Below are 22,054 nucleotides of genomic sequence, written 5' to 3' on the forward strand. Positions count from 1 at the left end.
GTAAACTGGCTGATTTTTACCAAAGTTTAAAATAGTAGAATTAAATACCTTTATTTATTTGGTCAACAAATATGTGTTTGGTAATGTCTATGCATGGCACTGAACTTGGTGTGAGAATGATGGGCAGATGTGGGAGGCACCTTTTCTGTGCTCAGGACGCTCACACTTTAGAAGGGTCACCAGCTATGTAACAAGATCCCAGCTAAATAACGGCCCAGGTAAGGCAGGTAGATAGCAAACTATGTGCCAGTAACTGACAGGGACTTCATGAAACAAAGAGGGGTACTGGGAGCTGAAGGGGGAATGGATGGGGTGGGGCACGATGAAAGAGAAAAGAATTCCACAACTGGACCATGCATGAACTATTGCTGGGAAAGGGAGCTCCGTGGTGGCACCAGCACGGAGCAGCAGGTTAAGGGTGATGACCAGGATCACGGGCTTTGAGGTCAAGCGGGTTCAAAACTCTACTATACCACCTACAACTACTCACACCAGTTTTCTGGTCTGTAAAATGGGGATAACTTATTTCACAGGGTTATTGGCAAGATTAAATGAATTAATAGATGTCAATGCTTAGCACATAGAAAACAGAAAAACACTGGCTGCTTTTAAAACAAAGGCCATGGTAGTCAAGATATTTAGGTCACGGAGAATGATCCATCATTCTCTATAAAACACTTAGATTTGACTATCTCCTCTATCACATGCAGGTGGACAGGATAATGTCTCTCTCATTTCTGGATTCTCAGTGCCTTGCCCAGTCACTGGCATATTTTGGCATTTCAAAATTTCGGCTAAGTGAATGAACCAAATATTTCCCTCATCTGGGATGTTTAATCAATTTATAAACCTGTCAATGTTGCCTCCTCTCTCCCCATTACCCATTCTCAAACCTGTATCCTATATCTACCATCACTGACCTAGTTCTTCAATTAATTCGTTATTCAATAAACATTTATTCGGTATCTTCTGCGTGCCAGGCACTGTCCTAGGCCCTGGGGGGATATATGGTCAGCAAAAGAGAAATCCCAACCCTCACGGAGCTTCCATTCTAGAGAGGGGAAACAGACAATAAACAAGTTAGCAAACAAGTAAGATAATTTGGATAAATGCTCTGAATAAAATTTAACATCTTCTCTTGGCTTGACTTCTAGCCACTCTCTGTGTCGGGTCTTGTCCCACTCAGGTCTGCCCGCTGCCAAGGTGATCCATCCAAATTACAAATTTCTAGCCTTGTCAATCTCCTACTTGAACCCCCTCCGTGGCTCCCCAGTGCTTTCTTAATAAAACTGAGCTGCCAACCCCCCATGACTTGCATCCATGTGCTTGCACACCTCTCTGATCTTATTTCCCCTACCACACCCTACCATCCAGAAACCCCCCAACTCTTGGAAACCATTTCCTCACTTCTACACCATTTCTGCATTGAATGCCCTCCCATCACCTCTTGCTACACACAAATGCTAATCTTTGCCTGGCCCACTCCTTTGTTCTCATTCATAGTTATCTCAAGCATCAACTCCTTTGGGTCCATTCCATGGCTCACCTCACCCGCTTCACCAAACACACACTGGCCTGGGTGGCCCTTCTGCCCCCAGAATACCCCATGCATATTTCTACTAAGCATTACAATTACAATGTTTGACTTCATGTTTCTGTTTCCCTTGCCAGCTGACTTCTTGCAAGGAGGTATCACTTTTCACCAAACACAATGTAGAGTATAATATGCTATGCATTCGATAAATGATTTAAATTGAAAAAAATGAATTTATTAGTGAAAAAGTAAATTTTAAATGGATGGAAAACAGGCATTATCAAAGAATCCTTGCTCTGTGATCATCTCTGGCTTTTTTCTTTCTTTTTTTTTTTACAGCTCCTGTCAGTGAACAATTGGGTGAGTTCCCCTTTTTTTCACACTTCAGTCTCCTTAATAAATATGAAACACTTGCAGTTGCTACCAGCAGGGATGTGAAAGTGTCACCTGGTCTGCTGGCATCTCCCAAGGTCCAGGACAGCTTGCCTGAGTGAGATGGTGAATACACAAGCAGCTGCTGACCTTTGCTAGGCCCTGCACTTGCTCCTGTGCTAATGGACCCTGCTTAGGTAGGAAATCTTCACTTCCATGGCAGGACTCAGGATAGGATGCTCTCCAGTCAGCAATCCAGGAAAACTGCTTTGAAGCCATCATATCATGGAAACATCCAGCAAGATTATTCCATCTTCCATGGTGTCAGGAGTAAAATCCTCCAGGCAATGTGTAGGGAGCAGAAAATGCCCCCACTCTCCAGCTTTTGCCATTTCTGCTTCTCCAGATTAAGGTTTCTTCACTCCATTTGCATACACCAAGATTGGCTGGGATAAGGATGCAACAGGCCATCTCCAAGATGACATGACTTCAGCAGTAGGAAAACATTCCAGGCCAGTCAATTGCCTCTCCCTACTCACTAGAGCCAGCAACTCAAAGAATCAAAGAATTCTGGAGCTATGCTAGACTTAGAGTCTGCCTTGTACAGGTCTCACATCATAGATGAGAAAACACTAGGGTAAGTGACTTGCATCATTTGTGGTTGAGCCAGAAGCAGAGTAAGGTTCTCCCATCTCCAATGCCATGCACACTCCACCAGACAAATGATCATAAAACTTGTGTAAAATCTCTCTCACATTCCTGAGAATAATAATACTAGCTAGCATTACCATGTGGTAAAAACTAATCATTTTATATTTATGAACTCATTTAATCTTCCCAATAACCTTTTGAGATGAGCACTGCTTTTATCCTTGTTTCACAGAGGAGACCCTAAGAGGTTGAGTTTCTTGCTCTAGGTCACATAGTTTAATAGTAGTTGGGGAGGATTGAGTCCAACCAAGTCTGGCTGTAGACTCAACCACTTGAAGGCATGATGAACCACTACACTTTAATGCCAGAGACTCCAGTTTGGGAAATGTTGCCTCAAAAGGGTAAATTCTCGTTTTATGAAAAGATTTTCATTGTTCCTGCAGAAGAGAAAAATGTTTCTTTACAGTGGTAAAATAATATCTTTACATTATGATCAAAATTAACAGCATTCTCTTAGGACCCACAGACCATGGGCATGAGTCTCTGGGGCCCAGTGTGAGAAATACTGTACTACATTCCACAATCTGAAATTTATTCACTGATGTTTTAAATTTATCCCCTCTTACAAAGCGATATCCTCCCTCCAGTGGTTATTCAACCTAAACCTCATCATCACTGATACCATAATATAGGTGAGAAGTGTTTTCATTAGTTTCATGTTGTTTCATTGTTTAGTTTTCCCAGGAAAAGAGTTTGAAAGAAGACACTAAATGGATAAAGGATCAGAGTGCTCAGCAACTGCACCAGAAGGGGGAGATTGGGGGAGAAGACAAATTGTCTGTTTCACATCTTTTTTTAGTTCTGACTCTTATTGCCATTCTTTGTGTTAGGGAGCATCTTGGGAATCTGAGGAGTTATGAAGAGCAAGAATTTCTTTGCATCTTCTCTGTTTGCCCAAAATCATGTGTCTTGGGAATTTAGGATTTCTGAATCCTGAAAGTCACCTCTGATTTCCAGCAAATGACTTGTCCACTCCTTGCTCTGGCACCATTAGCTGTGTGACTGTGCAAGTGATTTGATTTTTCTGGGCATTTGAATCACCATCTCTAAAATGAAGATATAGGACTAGTTAAATCTCTCAAGCTTTTCTCAGTGCCAAAATCTTATCATAATGTGATTTATCTTTTTAGAGAACATGCAAAATTGTCATTTAAAAAACTCCTTGGGAAGTTTAGTTCATGAGCACAGTGAAGAGGCAGGGGCAAGGCATGGCTTTCTCTAGGATTCAATTTCATAACAGATTAACTAGTCATTTTTTCCCATTGACACCTGACAGTGAGTGAATATGGTTGGTGTTGCCCTCCTGAAAACTTTTTGCTCATTGCTGTCACCTGAGCAATCACTCTCCCCCGAGTGAGGAGAGCACTGCTGGCTGACACACAGCCTTGAGCAAGCAGTGACCTTCCCAGGTGGCCTTTGTAGGGATTCTACAAACCTAGGCTACTCCAGCCTACCCCACACAAACCTCTGCTCTGGGACTTCTGGGTACTCCCATCTCAGATTTTTTTCTTTCCTCCTCAGCAACTGTACCTGTGATTTCCCTCCATCCTTCATGGACCACAGTCTTCCAAGGAGAGACAGTGCTTCTGACTTGCAATGGATTTCATGACCACCCAACAGAGAAAACAAAATGGCACCATAAGGATCCTGAGAACCATAGGGCCACTGATAGAGAAACCCCAGGAAATACTCTTGAGGTCAATGATTCTGGAGTGTACAGATGCCAGGTCCAGAACTCGCCCCTCAGTAACCCTGTGAACTTGATCTTTACTTCAGGTGAGAAAGAAGTGAAAGGAAAACCAACTTTAGCAATCATTTCAGTCAATCTTTCTAGCTGGCACATTCACTTCCAACAACCTGTAAGTGACCAGTTTTGCGCCACACTGTGGTTAGACAGGCAAGAGAGAGTAAAAAAATCTCTGTGTACAACCAGATAGGGAAAGAAATTAGCCTCTTAAGTTTGAACAGTTGTCTGTATTAAACTCATGGTTCCTTCAGTCCAGTGGGCAGTTGCACCTGGAAGGACATAATTAAATACAGTAGCTAAAGGTTATGGTAAACCCTACAAATGCTACAGTTTCTACTGATAGATAAATGTCTCTAGACTTGTGTTTCTTAACTTTAACTTGAGTCAGAAATCACCTGAGTGTTTTTTTTTTAAACATATAGATATCTAAGAACTCCACTGTATTTATTGACTCAAGGAATGGGACCCAGAAATTTGTATTTTTTAGAAGGTGCTTAGGTAAAAGGAAATTTGAGAAGCAATTTCTTTGAACAATTCCTGAATCTATGTATAATTTTAAGCCTGTATAATGTACTTGGAATAATAAATAGCATTAGAATTTATATGTACATATATATATACACACATATATATACAAACATTTATATATGTACATACACATATACATACAGAGAGAGGAAGAAGCACTTCCTTTTTTGTTCTAAAACCACCTATTTCAAAAGTGAAGCATTATCTCCCTAGTTATAACGCTCTTTAACTTTGTAAACAAGGAAACAGTGCAAGTAGCAAGGAGCACAAGCTCTAGTGTCCTGTCTCCAAATACCAGCTTCACCATATACCCACAGAGACCTTGGGCAAGTCATCTAGCACCACTAAACCTCAATTTCTGCATATGTAATTGAGATCATAATGGTGCCAACATTATGAGTTTTCTGCAGAACTGATTCAATGAAGTAATGCTTGCAAAGTACATTGTCATACATGACAAGAATTTAATAAATGTTGACTAATGTTATCCCATCTATATCCTTCATCAGGTCAGCATCATATTTCCAGTCTGTCCTCATACAGTTCAATAGATAAGTGAGCAATTTATTTAAAGATTCGAGTCTGAAACAATTCTATGACTGAAGAGGAAAGGAGATCAGATCAGATTGCTGGCTTTGGAGTGTGACCCACAATGGCTTAAGGAAGTTCAAGTCAAACAGATGAAACCCAAATCAAGAGTGTACCCAGCAGGCAATTTGGCAACACATTTCAGAAAAAAAATTTTAAAATGCTTATGCTTTTTGTTCTCACAATTCCTCTTCCAAGAATTTATCTACTGAAACATTCATAGATATGTGCCTAAAAAAATGGAGAATGCTAAATGGCCAAGAAAAGTATTCTCATTAAATAAATTATGTTACTGCCATTGAAGGAAAGCTTTGCAGCCATTGAAAACCAGGTTCAGTATGAGACTGACATAGGAAAGTGTTCACAATATAGTAAGTGAAAAGCGACTTACCAAATATATAAATATTACTCTGTAAACAGAAAAAATACACACAAATTCTCACATACATGAACACAGAAAACTGGAAAAATGTAACCCAAAATCCAAGTAGTGAAATAATAGGTGATTTTCATCTACATTTCTTTTTTCCAAATTTGCTCAGGAAACAGGCATTCATTTTAAAATCAGGAAAAAAAAGAAATAGTCTTAATGGTTTGGGTTTTTTTTTTTTTTTTAATCCTTTTCTTAGGCCCCATTCCTATGAAACCTACTTGGAATGATAATAAAAAGAAGGGAGAAACCACGGGATGAAACAAATAACTGGTCTTGTTTCTGACAGCTTCACTGATCCTACAGGCTCCCCCTTCTGTGTTTGAAGGAGATGAAGTGGTTCTGAGATGCCGGGCAAAAGAGCAAGCATCACTAAGTAACCTGACACTTTACAAGAATGGAAAAGTCCTGCAGAAACTTAGTGAAGGTTCAGACTTCCACATTTATCAAGCAGGTCTGAAGGACAATGGTCAATATCACTGTACTGGGTTGAAGGAACGTGATAACTCCGCTTCTTCAAATACAGTTAAAATACAAGTCCAAGGTAAGGCTTCACTATCTTGTAAAATGGGTTAGTCTGAAGGAGGGTCCCTGGGGTTAAAAAGGTAGAACAGGAAGAAAAAGATAAACTGGAATAACACTGAATCTCAGGACCCATTCCTAAAAGGAACAGAGAAAGTGCAACAATGCTTTGGGCTAAAGGATGTTGGGAATCATGTCTTTCCTCTTTGCCTGCTTCTATATGTCCTGTTGGCTGGTGCTGAGGATGAATTGTTTTCCTTCAGAGCAGCTGCAAACCTCACTGCTCTGGGAACTATTGTATTCCTTCTCTCTAGATCTGTTTCCACAACCTCAGCTGACAGGCAGCCCATCCTGGGTCCTAGAGGGGAGCCAAGTGACCCTGACATGCGAGACCCAGCTCCCTCCACAGAGGTCAGACACCAAACTCCAGTTCAGCTTCTTCAAAGAAGACCAGCCTCTAAAGTCAGGCTGGAGCAGCTCACCAGAAATTCAAATCACTGCATTATGGAAGAAAGACTCAGGAGATTACCAGTGCAATGCAAGGGCAGTGAATTCCGACATCCAGAAACAGAGCGCAAGATACCACGTAGAAGTACAGAGTGAGTGTCAGTGGGTTCCGAGGTTTTCCTGGGCCGGGACTGGAAAGAGCAGGGCAGAGCTGCCTATCAGTTTGGGCCTCTAGTCCACGTGGACTGTGCTTCTCCTGCCCATGGGAATGGAAGCTGTTCTGGAGAAAAGACCCCAGCTCTTGTGGATGTCTTAGAAGAGCTTAGAACCAGAAAAGTCCAAGAAAAGAGAGACAGGGTTTATTTTCTCTTTTGATGACATGAGATACAATTTTCTTTTCCCTCTAAAGGTTAACCCATACTAGGACTGTGGGCATAAGCTGTGGGCTATGGCAGTGAACCAGGGCTCTCCAGCTGAGCCAGAAGGGCACAGTCCTAGAATGGTAGGTGCCTGGAGCAGAACACTTAAGAACAAGAAAACCAAAGGGCAGAAGCTTTGGGAATAAGCTGGTTTCCAACTTGAAGTCACTTGGATGGTGTTGTACCCACAACTGCTATTCCTAAAGTCTCTAAAATTGTGAGGGTTCTCAAGCATGACTGCCAACAAATGCCCAAACACCTCCATGATAAAATCTGATCTGTCTCATAGGAAATCTATTTGAGTATTAGAAAGGTACTCAATGAGAAGGATAAAAATAGTATCGTTCCTCCTAAATTCACTCCTATTCTTAGGGGGAAAAAATGTACCATAATTCTGTTTCTTCTAAGCTGCCTAGATTTTATTAATCTTCTATATTGCAGTTACAGGTAATAGGTCTTTCTTAAATTGCCAGTTTAAGGAAGGACAATTCAGAGAAGGAGGAGAGGGTGTTATTCACCAGATGCAACATGATAATTTACAGCTTAAAATCTCCCCCAACCTAATTGATGAAACTACACCCTCAAGCCCTACTCCCACTGAGCTCAAGTATCTTCCATTGTTCTTCAAGACACCAGGATGACTCAAAAAGGCACTGCCCTAAGCCAACATCAGCATCATGAGCCACACCCACCTGGAGTGTGAGCCACTTTCATCACAGATTTCCTCACTTAGTGGACTCTCCTTTCTTCACCATCTAACCATCTAACCATCTAACCATCTTTCCGATAAACCTTTCTCTGACCATCTAACCATCTAACCGATAAACCACAGTGGTTAAAAAATGCTCCTTATTGTGATTTCCAACAAACCACAGCAGCCCCATAGCTCCAGGGCAGGCACCCCTGCTGCCAACTCTTCCTGTCCCCTTTGCCACCCCCACCAACACCACAGCCCAAGCAATGCTGCTAACACTGCCCTGGGCACCAGGCATAATCTCTCAAATGACTGTCCCAAGCTCCATCAGGGGACAAGTGGGAAGTAAAGGGAGGGTGGGCTGGGTTGCTTTATTCCTCGTCTCAGATGCTGGACAAGATCCTTAGGGAGTAGAGGGCCTCCCCAGCCAGGGAGGGACCACAGTGGAGACTCAGCACCAAGAACAAGCCCGGCCAACTTCTCAAGTGGGATCAGAAAATTTAGCCTTTCCTATCTTGTGATTCTTCTCCCAACCATGAGACCCCACTGCTAAAGAGTCCCCATGTCATTTTTATTCATTTAGGAGGTGCTGCCAATGTCCAAATACACACCCGCCCAGACTTAGAGTGGGTGTTTGAAGGGAAGGAGCTGGTCCTCACCTGCTCAGTGTATGGAGTCCCAGGGCACATCACATTCTCCTGGTATAGATCAAAACAGTGGCATCAGGAAGAAGAGATTCCGAATTCCCGGGGAGCAGAATTGAAGATCTCCAGGGTGAGAAGCAGCGATGCAGGAGAGTATTCTTGTAAAGCTAGTAACGGCAACAGTTTCCTTTCCAGCAAAGCAGTCACCATCAATGTGAAAAGTGAGTTCTGCCAAATATCAAACTGCACATAGTGATCCTTGGTGAAAATCACAAGCTATATTGGATGTGGGGTGGATATTGATAGCTTAATATCCAATAATTCATGTTCTGAATGATCTATTGGGAGTTGGTGCTGAGTCAGAGGCAAACAGGAGGGAATTAGGGATAGAAAAGGCTGTGGGCTGTGGGAGGTTTTGCAAACCTTTAGAAATAGAGACTAGAGAAAATGCTCAGTGATTTGGCATCAGTTCACACCCTTTGTATTTACATAATTCTTCTCCCTTTAAGTGAATTTTCTCCTGAGAATGAAGTCAGGACCAACAGGGTGTCCATGCTACTGTGGAGGGTGTAGAGGAGCCTCACTGTGAAACCAAGGGGGCCTCTCCCCCAATCCTGTATCAGTTTCATCATGAGGCTGAAATCCCAAGGAACCCAGTGCCCTATAAAGGAGAAGAATCCTTCAACCTCTCTCTGACCTCAGAGCATTCTGGGAGGACCTTCTGTGCCCAGACAATGCCTGGGGGCTCAGCCAGCACTGAGATGCCACTTTCCATAGGTTTGAGCTGGCTGTGTTCACCAGAAGTTGTAGAGTGCCTCAGAATGTGTGTTCCTCACTCAGCAGTCATAGAGACTCCATCTGCAGAAATTCACAGGCTTTGACTCATGTGGCATCATGGCAGGTTCACAGCCTCTGCCTGGCAGCTCTGTGCTCCTTCCTATGACCAGTCTCAGGAACTGAGGAATTCCTTAAATTATCAACAGGAAAATACATGTCTGACCACGACAAACGTTTGGGGTCCAAATTCTGTACAGATCAGCAATCTCTGCCCAAAGAGAAATTGCAGAGTTCAACATTACTTGACTTTTGTCCTCAGGATCCCCAGATGCTTGAATTCCCAATCAATCTGTTTTTCTCAGTAGCCCCCAAATCAGAGACAGGTAGCAACATCATAATTACTCCAAACATGTAACTATGAGGGTGAGGGGAACCCCAGACCATGTCACCTCCTTTGACCAGTATCCAATACTGGCTCTCAAAGTTGCTAAAGTAGTTGTAGTCAGGGGAAAAAAGTTTCTGTGGAGCCCTGAGTCTCTGCTTGGTGCTGTCTCCTCCACTCATGGAAAACTCCAGGCTCCCTCTTAAGGAGACAATGTGATTCGACACTGGACTAGGAGTCAGGAGACAGACCAAGGTCTAGGCTGACCTGGAAACAGCCTGTGGAGTGGAGTAAGCAAGTATCCTAGCCAGTGCCTGACTCACTTCTCTCCTCTGTGAGTAGAGCGCGTCAATCTGGGTGCAAGAAGGGGGTAGGAGCAGAGGAGAGTGTCCTGAAAGGCTGTGGGAATCCATAAAGGAAAAAGGCCAAGGACAAAGCCCTGAGGCCAACCCCAATAACAGGAAGGGAGAAATGAAAATGGGGGACCGGCAGGTAGACTTAGAATGACTGAAGTGGGAGAAAGAACACTCTTCCTCAGTCACAGGTCCCAGGGAACTGAGGAAGACACTGATACAGGTAAGGAGCTTCTCCTTGGAGGGCTTCATTTCCTCTGCAGAACAGGAGTGAGGTCACCTAACAAGGTGGGGACAGGAGAAGAGAAGGAGCCAGAGGCCCAGTGGAAAAGGAAAACACTAGAAATGGCCAGCATGGAGCACAGGAGACAGGGCTGGCGGGAGAAGCCTGGCAGGTTGCTGGGCCACCCTGAGGGCCCAGTGGGACTGGAGACTATGAATTTGCACTGGCCACAGACTGAATCTACAGTAAGAAGCAGAAACTACTGATGACCCATTCTTTTCTCTTCCTCAGTCCCTGTATCTCATCCTGTCCTCACCTTCAGACCTCATAAGGCCCAGGCTCTTGAGGGAGATGAGATGACACTTCACTGTGAAGCCCAGACAGGTTCTCCCCTCATCCTGTTTCAGTTTTATCATGAAAGTGTGATCCTGGCGAATATAGAAGCCAGTTCAAGATCAGCACACTTCAGCCTCACTCTGACTGCAAAGCATTCTGGGAACTACCACTGCACGGCTGACAATGGCTTGGGGGTCCAGCGCAGTGAGGTCGTGGTCATCTCTGTCACTGGTAAGTCCCGGGTTCCTCTGTTGGTCATCCATCCCGGGACTGCCACCCTCTTCCATCAACCCCTTAGGAAATGTATTTGCACTTTCTAGTTTCTTCTGCTTCTTCCTCGGGCCATCCCAAGGTCCTTCTCAGCCTGGCTGTCTCCATTTTCTCCCTCCTGGCCTCCAGCTTCTAAGGAACCAAATGCTCCTCTTTCTCTCCACTTGTCCTTTGAAACCCCAGATGCCTGATTTTCATTCACTACATTGTTCTCAACAGCTACAGAATCATTTCCCAGGGGTGCATAAGTGTCTCTTGTCCCTTTAATATCAGATACTGATAATTACCAGATACTAATAATTAAGATAATTAATTTTGCACATGTCTTATATGGTTTTGCTTGTGTGACACAATGACAGGTAGTGAGACTGTAGTTGCTCCAAGGATGTCCCTCTTGCTCAAGCATTTTTACAGTTCATTAAGCAATAGGGTGAGGAGAGGCACATGTGGGGGAGGGGGCTGGAAGGAGGGCAGGAGATAGCCGCCTGTGAGCCAGAGGCTCCTTCACCTCCACTTGCTGGCCAATGTCCTCAAGGCCATTAAGGGAGTTGTTGAATGGTTGTGGAATAAAAATGGTTTCTGTTGAGCCTAGAATCTCAGTGTTGTGCCATCCATGTGTAGTCAAATTCCAGGCCAAATTTTAAAGGGAGAGTGTGATTCAGGCCTGACTGGCGACAGAGTCCAGTCCTTGGAGGGGCCTGGGGGCAGCCTAAGTTTCCTCCCCTGTAAAATGGCAGAGCCAGGCTGAAAGACAAGCCAGAGTCCAGCCCTTCCCACAACAGATGTGCAGGATTATACGGAAAGGACCAGAGAACCATGGAGGAAAGGGAGACATCAACTGAAAGAGACAGGGAAGCAGCACTTGTAACATCCTAAGGCCTGAAGAAAATGCAGACAATGACATCATTATAGAATTCACTCAGGGATGTATAACGTTCTACACGATGGTTCATTTGGTGACCTAATAAATAATTATTGTGCATATACCATATGCCAGACTGCACCAGGGGCTAAGGATACATCAAACCCAACCAGCATGCCCCCTCCTCACCGTGCTTATGTTCTGGTGGGAGGTGCAAGTGAGTTAAAGGGCAGATACCAACCCACAGGACAGGAGCAGCTGTGGCTGTGGGAGCAAATGGGAATGATCCTCAGGCAGAGCTGGGAGATGAGAGGAAATGTCCTAGAAGAGTTCAGGTGCACGTTGAGACCTGAGGATGAGAGGGAACATTTCAGGGGAAAAGGCAGAGGAGCTGAGAGGGGGAGAAAAGGGCTGTGATCCAGGTAGAGGCATATGCTAAAGAAAGGAGGAAATGGTTAAGGAAGTGGAAGGAGGTCAGTTCCTATTACAGCAGCATAGAGTGAAATGGTTGGGAGAGGCAGGGATGAGCTTGGGGAGGGAGGCAGGGCAAGGTAATCAGACTTTAGAAGAAAGGTCTGATATTCTAAGGAGTGATCTGGGATCTGTGAAGGGTTTTAGTGGTGGGGAAAATCACTCAAGCTGTTGAGTGAAAAACAGATTATAGAAGAGCCAGTCTGGAGAAGAGCTAGGAGTAGAGGAGAGGGCCCAGGAAGAGAGTGCCCAGTTGGACAGATCCCCAAGGCCAGCCCCAGCTGAGGGAGAAGGGGCACTGAGAAAGGCAGTGGCTGAGAGGAGACAAGAAACCAGGAGAGTATGCCCCACAGGAACCGAGGGAAGGGAGCATTTTAAGCAAAAGTTAGCGGGCTGCTTCAGATAAGGCAGTGCTGAGTGATGATGAAAGACAAGAACCGAGTCATTTCCACTGAATTTAGCCACAACGCGGTCTGTGAAAGGAAAACACAGAGACTAGAACCGAAATATCTGAGTTTGACTTTTGCCTCACCACTTAACTAGCAGTATGACTTACTTTTTGGGCCTGTTTCCTCATCTGTTAAATGGAGATAATAATAGCTGACTCATGGGATTGTTTCAATAATTAAATTAGTCTATTTATGCATATAAGTGTTTACAAATCATATATGACAAACACACACATACATACACTGGGCACACAGTTAAAAGTTACTTATATCATCATCATCATCATAAGAATTATCATCATTTATTCACAAACTTGAAAAAATCAGCTTTAAATAGATTGATGGGGATGAAAACCAGGTTATAAGAGTCAAAAAGTGAGTGTGAGGTAAAGAAGTATAACAATAAATGCAGGCAACTTCTTCCAAAAGTTTGTCCACAGAAGGCAGGAAAAAGAGACTGTGGGGAACATCAAATACAGATAGGGTAGGTTTCATTTTGTTTTGCTGTTTTTCTAATGTGGAGGGAATAAACATACATAAATGGTGTTTGGGAGAAGCCTGTAGAGACAGAGAATTTATGTGCAGTACAGAAGCAGGTGGTGTGGGTTCCAGAGAACAGAAGAGCATCCACTTTGGGCAGGAGAAGGGACAGCTCTGCCCTCACAGGTCGGAGGGAATGAGGAAGGAGCTGATGCAGCTAAGAGTCTGTCTTAGTTTGCCAGATCTGCTATGACAAATACCACACACTGTTCGGCTTAAACAACCGGAATTTATTGACTCATGGTTTGGGAGGTTAGAAGTACAAAATCAAGGCATCAGCAAAGCCATGCTTTTTTTTCTGAAGTCTGTAGCATTGTAGTGATGGCTTGCCACAATCCTTGGGACTCCTTGACGTGCATCTCTGCCTCTGTCACATGGAGATGCCCTTGGTGTACTCCTGTGTCTTCCTCTGACTTCTGCTTCTCTTTATAAGGCCCCCAGTTACATAGATTAAGACCCACCTGATTCTGTCTGGTCACACCTAAAGAGGATCTCAGAAGACCCTATTCACAAATGACTCCACACTTAACAAACATGTCTTGTTTTGGGGTACATGATTCCATCTACCACAGGGTGTGAGTCCGATGGCAGCACAGAAAGGAAATACAGAGGAAGTGAACCGCTCTTCCCTGAAGGGTTCATTTCCTCTGTAATACAAGAGTGAGGTCACCTAACAAGGTGGGGACAGGAGAAGAGAAGGAGCCAGAGGTGCCAGATGGGAAAGGAGAAGACTAGAGATGGCCAGTAAGAAGCAGAGACATCTCCTGACCAATTTTTTTCTCTCCCTCAGTTCCCGTATCTCATCCTGTCCTCACCCTCAGAACTTCTAAGGCTAAAGCTCTTGAGGGAGACATGGTGACACTTCACTGTGAAGCCCAGAGAGGTTCTCCCCGCATCCTGTATCAGCTTTTTCACAAAGGAAAACTCCTGGAGACCAGCTCAGCCCTTTCTGGAGGAGGAGCTTCCTTCCGCTTCTCTCTGACCACAGAGAGCTCTGGGAACTACCACTGCACGGCTGACAATGGCTTTGGTCCCCAGCACAGTGAGGCAGTGAGCATCTCCGTCGTGGGTAAGTCCTGGGCTCCTGCCAATCACCCACCCCTAGCCCAGATCCCACACTCACCGCCTCCCTCATAACACTGCACCCACTTTCCTACCTCAGTCAACCTAATCCCCCAGCCTCTGCTTGTGGGTCTCGGTCCTCATCCAACCCTGGCTCAGCCAGACCCCTAAGGTAGCTCAGCACACACCCTTTACCCAAGGAGGTTTTATCTCAAATTGTCTTCTCATGCCCTCCCTGTATTGTTCAGTCCTGATGCCAATTTTTCTTAGCTAGGTGCATGGAAACGTCTCATATTTCCCACTAACACTTACATAATAACTCAGCTACAAGCACAGTCATGGACGTATAGTGAGCAAAATCTGAGTTTCTCCAAAGAGTTGTAAAGCAGCTAATGCTCTCACATGTGGTTTGGAAAGGGCTGGGGACCAGCCCCTAGGTTTCCTTAGGTTTCTATGATCCCTTGCCATCCAACCCATTAAATTCATTGGAATTTTATTGTCTTGCTGTTTCAACTGTTGTTGATGTATAGCATACATTCAGAAAAGTACACAAATCATAAGTGTACAGCTCGTTAATACCTGTATAATGATCAAAAAGTGTCATTTTAGGAGGAAAATTGCTTCTGTTTAATTTGGCTCTTTGGTTACTAGAGTGAAAGTCCACTTTTCTTCTTAGAGAAACAGAACGGCATAATAGAAAAACCTTCAGCCTGGTTTGTCAGACTGTTTTACATCACAAGAAGATGGAGCCCACCCAGTGACCCTAGTGGAGGAGCGTTCATTGTAAGGATACTCAGGGAGTAAGAAACACGATAAAGACGGAGTAGCCAGATTCATAGAATGATAACTTAGAGAACCCCTGGAATATAATGATTTTCTCATAAACAGGTTATATTGACACCAATAAGCTGGATGCTCCCATTGCTCTATGCCCACCAACTATTTTCTTTCTCTGTTCTCCAGTCCCCATTGCAGCTGCTGCTTGCAAATGCTTTCCACTCTAATTCCCTCTTTCTCATGACTTTTGTTTACTTGCAGCTTCTGCTGACCTTCTAACCACATCATTTATTGCCTTGAGCTTCTGGGTACTGATTTCTCATTCTTTCAGCTTCTGCACCAAATACTGATGCTTCATGGCTCACTTCCAAAGCAGTGGATCTGACAACTCAGCCTTTAAGCTACCTCCTAGGCCACAGGCAAGCCTTTAAATGAGCTATTCTTAACCAACTGCCCACCCCACCCCCCCAACTAGTTGAACAAAATATGGCCAAGATAGCAGGGACACATGGACAACACAACAAGTAATGAATTATGTTTAAGAAAATACTTTTTTAGGGACTGTTTGCATGACAGAGACTGAGGTTTCCTAGAAAGAGCTAACATACATAAAAGACACTTTGCTTGGGTTATCTGATATAACTATGTGTCAGAAGACCTGAATTCTATCTCTGGCTCTGGAAACAAGTAGTTCATGATTTGGGCAAAACATTTAAAAGTTTTTAATCTCACTGTTTTCATCTTTATTGAAAGTTATAAAAGACAATAATTGGAATCCCTTCTAGCCCCAGAATTCTGTGATTTTAGTTGGAATGGGAACTAAAGCCCAGGAATTCAAGAAGTCCTGCAAGAAAATCAAGTGAGGAGGAGCCTGAGAAGCATTTGTCAAAGCCCCACATAAGACTACCAGGGAAACCTGTTGGTCCTACAAAACAGGGTCCACTTACCTTGCAAAGCACTGGTGAGCAGCATCTTGACAGAGTCTCATCATGCCTCAAAGGAGAGAGTTAGGGAACATGTGAGTCTGAAGGAGCTCTTCCTCCCCAATTACTCTTGTTCCAAATCACGGAAACTGAGGATATTCCATTTAAACCGAGAAATTTAAATGTCCTGGGACCCAGACTCCAAACCCAGAGCCTAATCTACCTGGGAAAGCCCCTAGCACCAAGTCATTCTCTGTACCTTTATCATGTTTTATTTTCTTCTAACATTTAGCAATATCTAAAATCTGTTTATTTCCTGTTTCTTGTCTGTCTCCCTCAATGCCACTGGAATATAAGCTTCATAAGAACAGAACTTGATCAGTCTTTGTCTCCTTTACATTCCTGTAACTAGTCACTGCCTGAGACAGACAAGGTCTTCGTTTATTTGTAATTCAATGAACATAAATTCTTTGAGGTGAGATGAGGACAAGAAGAGCAGGAAGAAAACACTGATCTTTGCAGCTGCTTGTAATATCCACTAAGCAGAAACGAATAAATCCTAAAATAGCAAAGAAGCTTTGTGTGAACCGGGAGACTTCGCTGTGAGCCATGCAAATATTCTTTGAGGAAATGTATCACAAACAGAGACCACAGACACATTTCGTGGAAAAGTACTCTCATTAAATATATCCATTTAAATCCATCAATAGCCCTAGATTACTGAAACACACACACACAAACACACACATAAAGTATTCTCAAGAAATATGAGAGGCTGAATATATCTGTAGTCACTGAAAAATGAGTAGTAAGCAAAAAAGACCCAAGATAGGATTTTTGTATACATTTGCAATTATAAAAAGGAAAGGAAAAATGCATCACACAATACTTTTAAGAAGAAGAACTGCCATAGGAAACTGAAAAAATAGCCAAATTCTTCTGGATATTCTCAACGTAGTTAAAGAAAATATGGTCTCTGGGATAAAATATAAAGAAGAATTAAAAGAAGTCAAAGAAGAAATGGGAAGATAACAGAAGAAACTTTAGAAATGATCTGGCAGAGCTCAAGAAAGAAACCAAAGATAATACAAAGCTATTTTAGAAATGAAATCCAAACTTGAAGCAGTAACAATGGAAGAGAGAATTCTAAAAATTTTAATTGCATGGAGAATAATTTGAAAGATAATAGAGAATGCAAAGTAGGAAGACACTGAAATAAAAGAAAAGAGAAAGAAGATTGTAAATGCGGGTATGAGACAATGGAGATCCCACATGTGGATAACAAACATCTCTAATTTTAAAAAAAGAAAAACAAAACTCAAAGGTGCAATCATTTTTCCCTGAAATAAAGGAAGACTTAAACACGTAGATAAAAAATGTGCCATGTTACAATAAAAATAGAAACAATAAAAAATATCAAGATATAGTTTGATGAGGCTATTGAACTTCAATATTTTATATATATAAGGTTGTGTATATATATATATACATGCATACACATATGATGACAAAAATCCAACCAACCTAGATAAGAATCAATATAAAGGACTCATAATGAGGAGACTGTAATATGAAAAGTGGGCACTAAATCTATTTAGAATCAGAGGTTCTCAACTCTAGGTGCATATTAGAACCACCTGGGGAACTGTGTGAAAAGAACTATTACTAAACCCCTATCAAGACCAATTAAATTCAGAATCTCTCAGGTGGGCACCAGAATCAGTATTTTTAAGCACTTCCTCCGGTAAGAGATTGTACAAATAGAGTTGAAAATCACTGATTTAGATATAGAAACAAAGCCTAATCAACTATGAGAATAATGGTTACAGAATAGAAAATAACTATCATAAGCACTGAAAATGTAAAAAATATACATAATAAGAAAAATCAGTTGGTCAGAGGAGAAGAGGAAATAAGAAAGCAATAATTTTCTCATCATCATGATTTCATGGGAAATATTTAAAAATTGAATATTTTTATTTTCAAAATTGAAAAAAATGAATGACAGATTTCAAAATTTCCATTTGTAAATTATTTCTGAATACTTTACAGACAGTATCTCATCATTAACGGTTTATAATTCACAAGCAGTCCATGAAAATTTGACAAGTATCCTATAGAGTTACATAGAATAGAATGAGTGAATTATTCAAATGGAACAACTGTAGAGGTCAAGTCCAGGGAAAGACAGTAATTAAATTAAACCATTACATTTATATGACCATTATTGACCAGTGAGTGGGGAAACAGGAACTCCAATATACCATTAACGCAAGTGAAAATCTGTTCAACTTTTTGAAGAACAATTAGGCATCATATATCATCATTTAAAATGCCCACACCCCTTATCCCATAAATTCCACTTCTAGGAATTCTTCCTAAGAAACGCATGTACAAATACACAATGATACAGTTACAGGGTAGTTTAAGGTAGCATTATTTGAAATTTTTTTAGAGCACTGTAAACTTCCTTCAGTAGGGAATTGGTTAAACACATTATTGTAAATTCATGCAATGGAATGCTTTGTTGTTGCTAAAAATAATGAAAACTTATCAAAAGTCTTATAATTTTACATTTTTAAAATAAAGAGGGCTATTTCTGACAAATAGGTTGTGAGAAAAAGTGTAATTTGTCACTTCTGGGCCAAAGCCTTTTCACTGCCATTTTAAGTCCCAACACCAATTTCTTCCCTTCACATAAAGTTGATGCTCAGCTTTGCATTTGATAGTACGTAAACTATATCTCAATAAATTGGATTTAAAAAATGAACAGATTAGATTTCTAAGTGAGAATATAGAAATATGTCCTAATATATTGCTAAGAGAAAATGCAGGTTGTAGACGAGTATGTATATAGTGCCCCAAGCATGTGTGTTTTCTGTGTTCCTGTGTGGATGTGTGTGTGTTTATACATAGAAAAGTTCTAAAAAGTATCACCAAATACTCAACAGAGGTTATCTCTGGAAAATGAAAATAAAGGAGAACTTTTCATTTTTTACTTTATGCAACTCTATAGAATTGGATTTTTTCTCAGGAGCTTCTAGAATGTTTTTAATTAAAAAAAAAAAAAAAAGATACTGGTGTCAACTAACTCATTTCCTCTCTTAGTTCTAGTGTCTCGTCCTGTCCTCAACATCAGGGTTCCCAGGGCCCAGGCTGTGGTGGGGGACATGGTGGAGCTTCACTGTGAGGCCAAGAGAGGCTCCCCCCCAATCCAATACCGGTTTTACCACGAGTATGACACCCTGGGAATCATGTCGTCCCCTTCTGGAGGAGGAGCCTCCTTTAGCTTCTCTCTGACCGCCGAGCATTCTGGGAACTACTACTGTACAGCTGACAATGGCCTGGGGGTCCAGCGCAGTGTCACAGTGCCACTCAATGTCAGAGGTAAGCTGGTCCTCCCAATTAGCAGCACCACAAGGGACAGACTGTCTTCTCCACCCCACAGGGCTCCACAAGACTATTTGCTATGTGACATCATGGCAGTCCTGCTGCCTACTCAACTTCCGTCTGAGAGTTCCAGTTTCTATGTTTTCCGGAATTTGGACGATGCCTTTTCTTGCTACACTTTTCCTTGTAGCAACATTTTCCAGCCATTGTGACCGAAATTTCCCTAAGGGAGCAGTGAAGACTTTTCAAAACATAAACAACATCCCGGTCAACAACGATCAACAAGAAAGGAAATTATAAAGTTCAGCATGTCTCACTCAGAGGTGCTTTAATTGTGGTTTCCTCTGTCTGTCAATCAATTAAAAGCACAATACATTCTTTCACTGGTTCACACATCTCTTTCTAGCTTCTCCTGCCCCTGTCCCGGAGCAACTTGGGTTCCCCGCCCAGACCCTTGCTAACGACTTCCCTGCCACCATTCTCCTGCCCTCTTAATATGCCACAGCACTATCTAGCTATATCACTCTTTCTTACCTGTCCTCATCAAGGGCTGGCCTCCTAGTCATGCCCCACTTTCAGTGAAGGCTTTGGCTTCTCACTAACAGCCTTTCTGTTTACCCCAAATTCTGCCATCATTCCATCCAGTGTTCACACGGATGACCCACTCAACTCCCTGGCCTGTCCTCCTCTTCACATCAGTCACCCACTCCCATATGCACACACTACTCCATCTACAAAATGACAGCTATAAGCACCAATCATCTGACCATAACCTCCTATTCTTCTACTTGCTTCTTCCGCAACTCTCATCATAACTATTCTCTGACATCCAATAGAACTTCTCCCTCCCTAATCCAGTAGGCCACTCTTTGTCTATATGTGTCTCCCAATCCAGTCTATATTTCATGGCCAATCATTTCAACACTTCTTTTGCCAATTCTCTCAACATCCTTACTGTTTGAGCTTTTTGTCACATTTTTGGCAAAATCCCCAAATCCCAAAGTTGGACAAACCCATCTGCCTTCTCCATGCTTATAACCAGATAACTTAAAGTACTATAAAAAAAATTCACACCACAGAGCATATTGATATTACCACAAATCTGTGGGCAACAGGTGCAACCCAGCCCTCCACAAAGCTAAACAGTTCGGCTCTTTCTCTAGTTATGTTGCTCTCCCAGTCTCAGAAAATACCTTATAAATGTTCTTCCCCTCACCTCCTCCAAACCCCCCCCCCCCACACAAGCATGCATGCAACCCCCTTTACTCTCAGCAGTTATCAGTGCCTTAACTTTCAACTTTCATGAAGAAAATAAAATCCATCAAACAGTAACACTATTGACTCTACCATGAAATTGAGTGTTTGTCACTGCATCCATCTAGCAATGTGTCCCTCTTCCTAAGGTGTGGAGGAGATGGGGCTCTGCTCCATAAGTCAGGTCTGTTTCTCTCTGGGCTCTAGATTCCATTCTTTCTTGAAGTCTCAGAATTTGTTCAACCAATTATCACTTTCTCTTCTATGTCCCTCAAAATCTCCTTCTCTGTTGGATCCTTCCCATCGGCATTTAACATGCTCTGTCTCTCCTAAGAAAAACCCTCACTTGATCCCACTTTTGCCTCCACACAGTTCTCCATCATGGCTAAACTTCCAAAAATGGTCAGCTACTCAGGCTGTCTCCATTTCCTCATTACTCACTAGGTTCTAATACACTAAGTTTCTTCTGACCTCTTCATCAAAAGGGTTTTTACAGAGGCTACCAATGGCTTCCATGACTTAAAAATCCAACGATCATTTCCCAATTCTTATCTTACTTGATGTCTTGGAAATATTCCATATTGTTTACCATTTCTTCCTTCTAGAAACACTCCCTTTTTTGACTTGTCACCTTACCCTCTCCTGCTTCTCTTCCTATCTCTCTGGCCACTCCTTTTCAGTCTCCTTTACTGACTTCTCCTTGTTGAGACAGCCTTTAAGCATTGGCATGATCCAGAACTCTGCTCTGGGCCCTCTTCACTTATTTATAGTCTCTCTCTGGATGATCATGGGTCTACTCATGGCCATGTCATCGATAAATGATGATTCCTAAATGTCTATCATCTCCAAAGGAGACCTCTCACCTAAGCACCTACATATACCATATCTCTAATCAAATATCTCAAAAGCTTGTCAACCTGTTCATCTCTTAAACTGACCTCATGAAGTTTCCCTTGGACCTATTCCTCCTCTAAGTGCCCCTACCTCTGTGAAAGACACCTCCATTCATCCAGATTTACAAGGCAGAAACTCAGGAGTCTTCCTTGATAGCTCTCTCCTTCATACCTCATAACCAGTAAATCACTAAGTCCTGTCAATTTCACTTCCTAAATAGTTCTTGGATTTTTTCTCTTCCTTCTCTACCACCACCATCCTAGTCAAATCAACCATCATTTCAGCTACTGCAGTGCTACCTTTTTTTCCCCTCCACTCCACTTCTGCCCACTGCAGTCCATTTTGCACACTGAGGTCAGAATGGTCTTTGAAAAAGACAAATTTGTTCATCTCACACTCTTATATAGATACGTTTATGGACTCCCCATTTCCCTCCAGAGAAGAATCAAAATCCC

At 42.4% G+C, this 22,054-nt stretch overlaps 1 protein-coding gene across 1 annotated transcript in view; it reads left to right on the top strand.

Annotated features, from left to right (window-relative positions):
* Positions 1-22,054, top strand: part of LOC119512715 (Fc receptor-like protein 5) — a 90,849-nt gene that overhangs the window by 58,218 nt on the left and 10,577 nt on the right. Inside the window, exons 14-21 of the mRNA XM_037807545.1 lie at positions 1,874-1,894; positions 4,139-4,393; positions 6,200-6,454; positions 6,747-7,031; positions 8,576-8,857; positions 10,663-10,938; positions 14,090-14,368; positions 19,170-19,448. Coding sequence (XP_037663473.1) covers positions 1,874-1,894; positions 4,139-4,393; positions 6,200-6,454; positions 6,747-7,031; positions 8,576-8,857; positions 10,663-10,938; positions 14,090-14,368; positions 19,170-19,448 — 1,932 coding nt within the window. The remainder of the gene's footprint in view (positions 1-1,873; positions 1,895-4,138; positions 4,394-6,199; positions 6,455-6,746; positions 7,032-8,575; positions 8,858-10,662; positions 10,939-14,089; positions 14,369-19,169; positions 19,449-22,054) is intronic.

Source organism: Choloepus didactylus, chromosome 2, assembly GCF_015220235.1.
Source record: "Choloepus didactylus isolate mChoDid1 chromosome 2, mChoDid1.pri, whole genome shotgun sequence".
NCBI classification, from domain to species: Eukaryota; Metazoa; Chordata; class Mammalia; order Pilosa; family Megalonychidae; genus Choloepus; species Choloepus didactylus.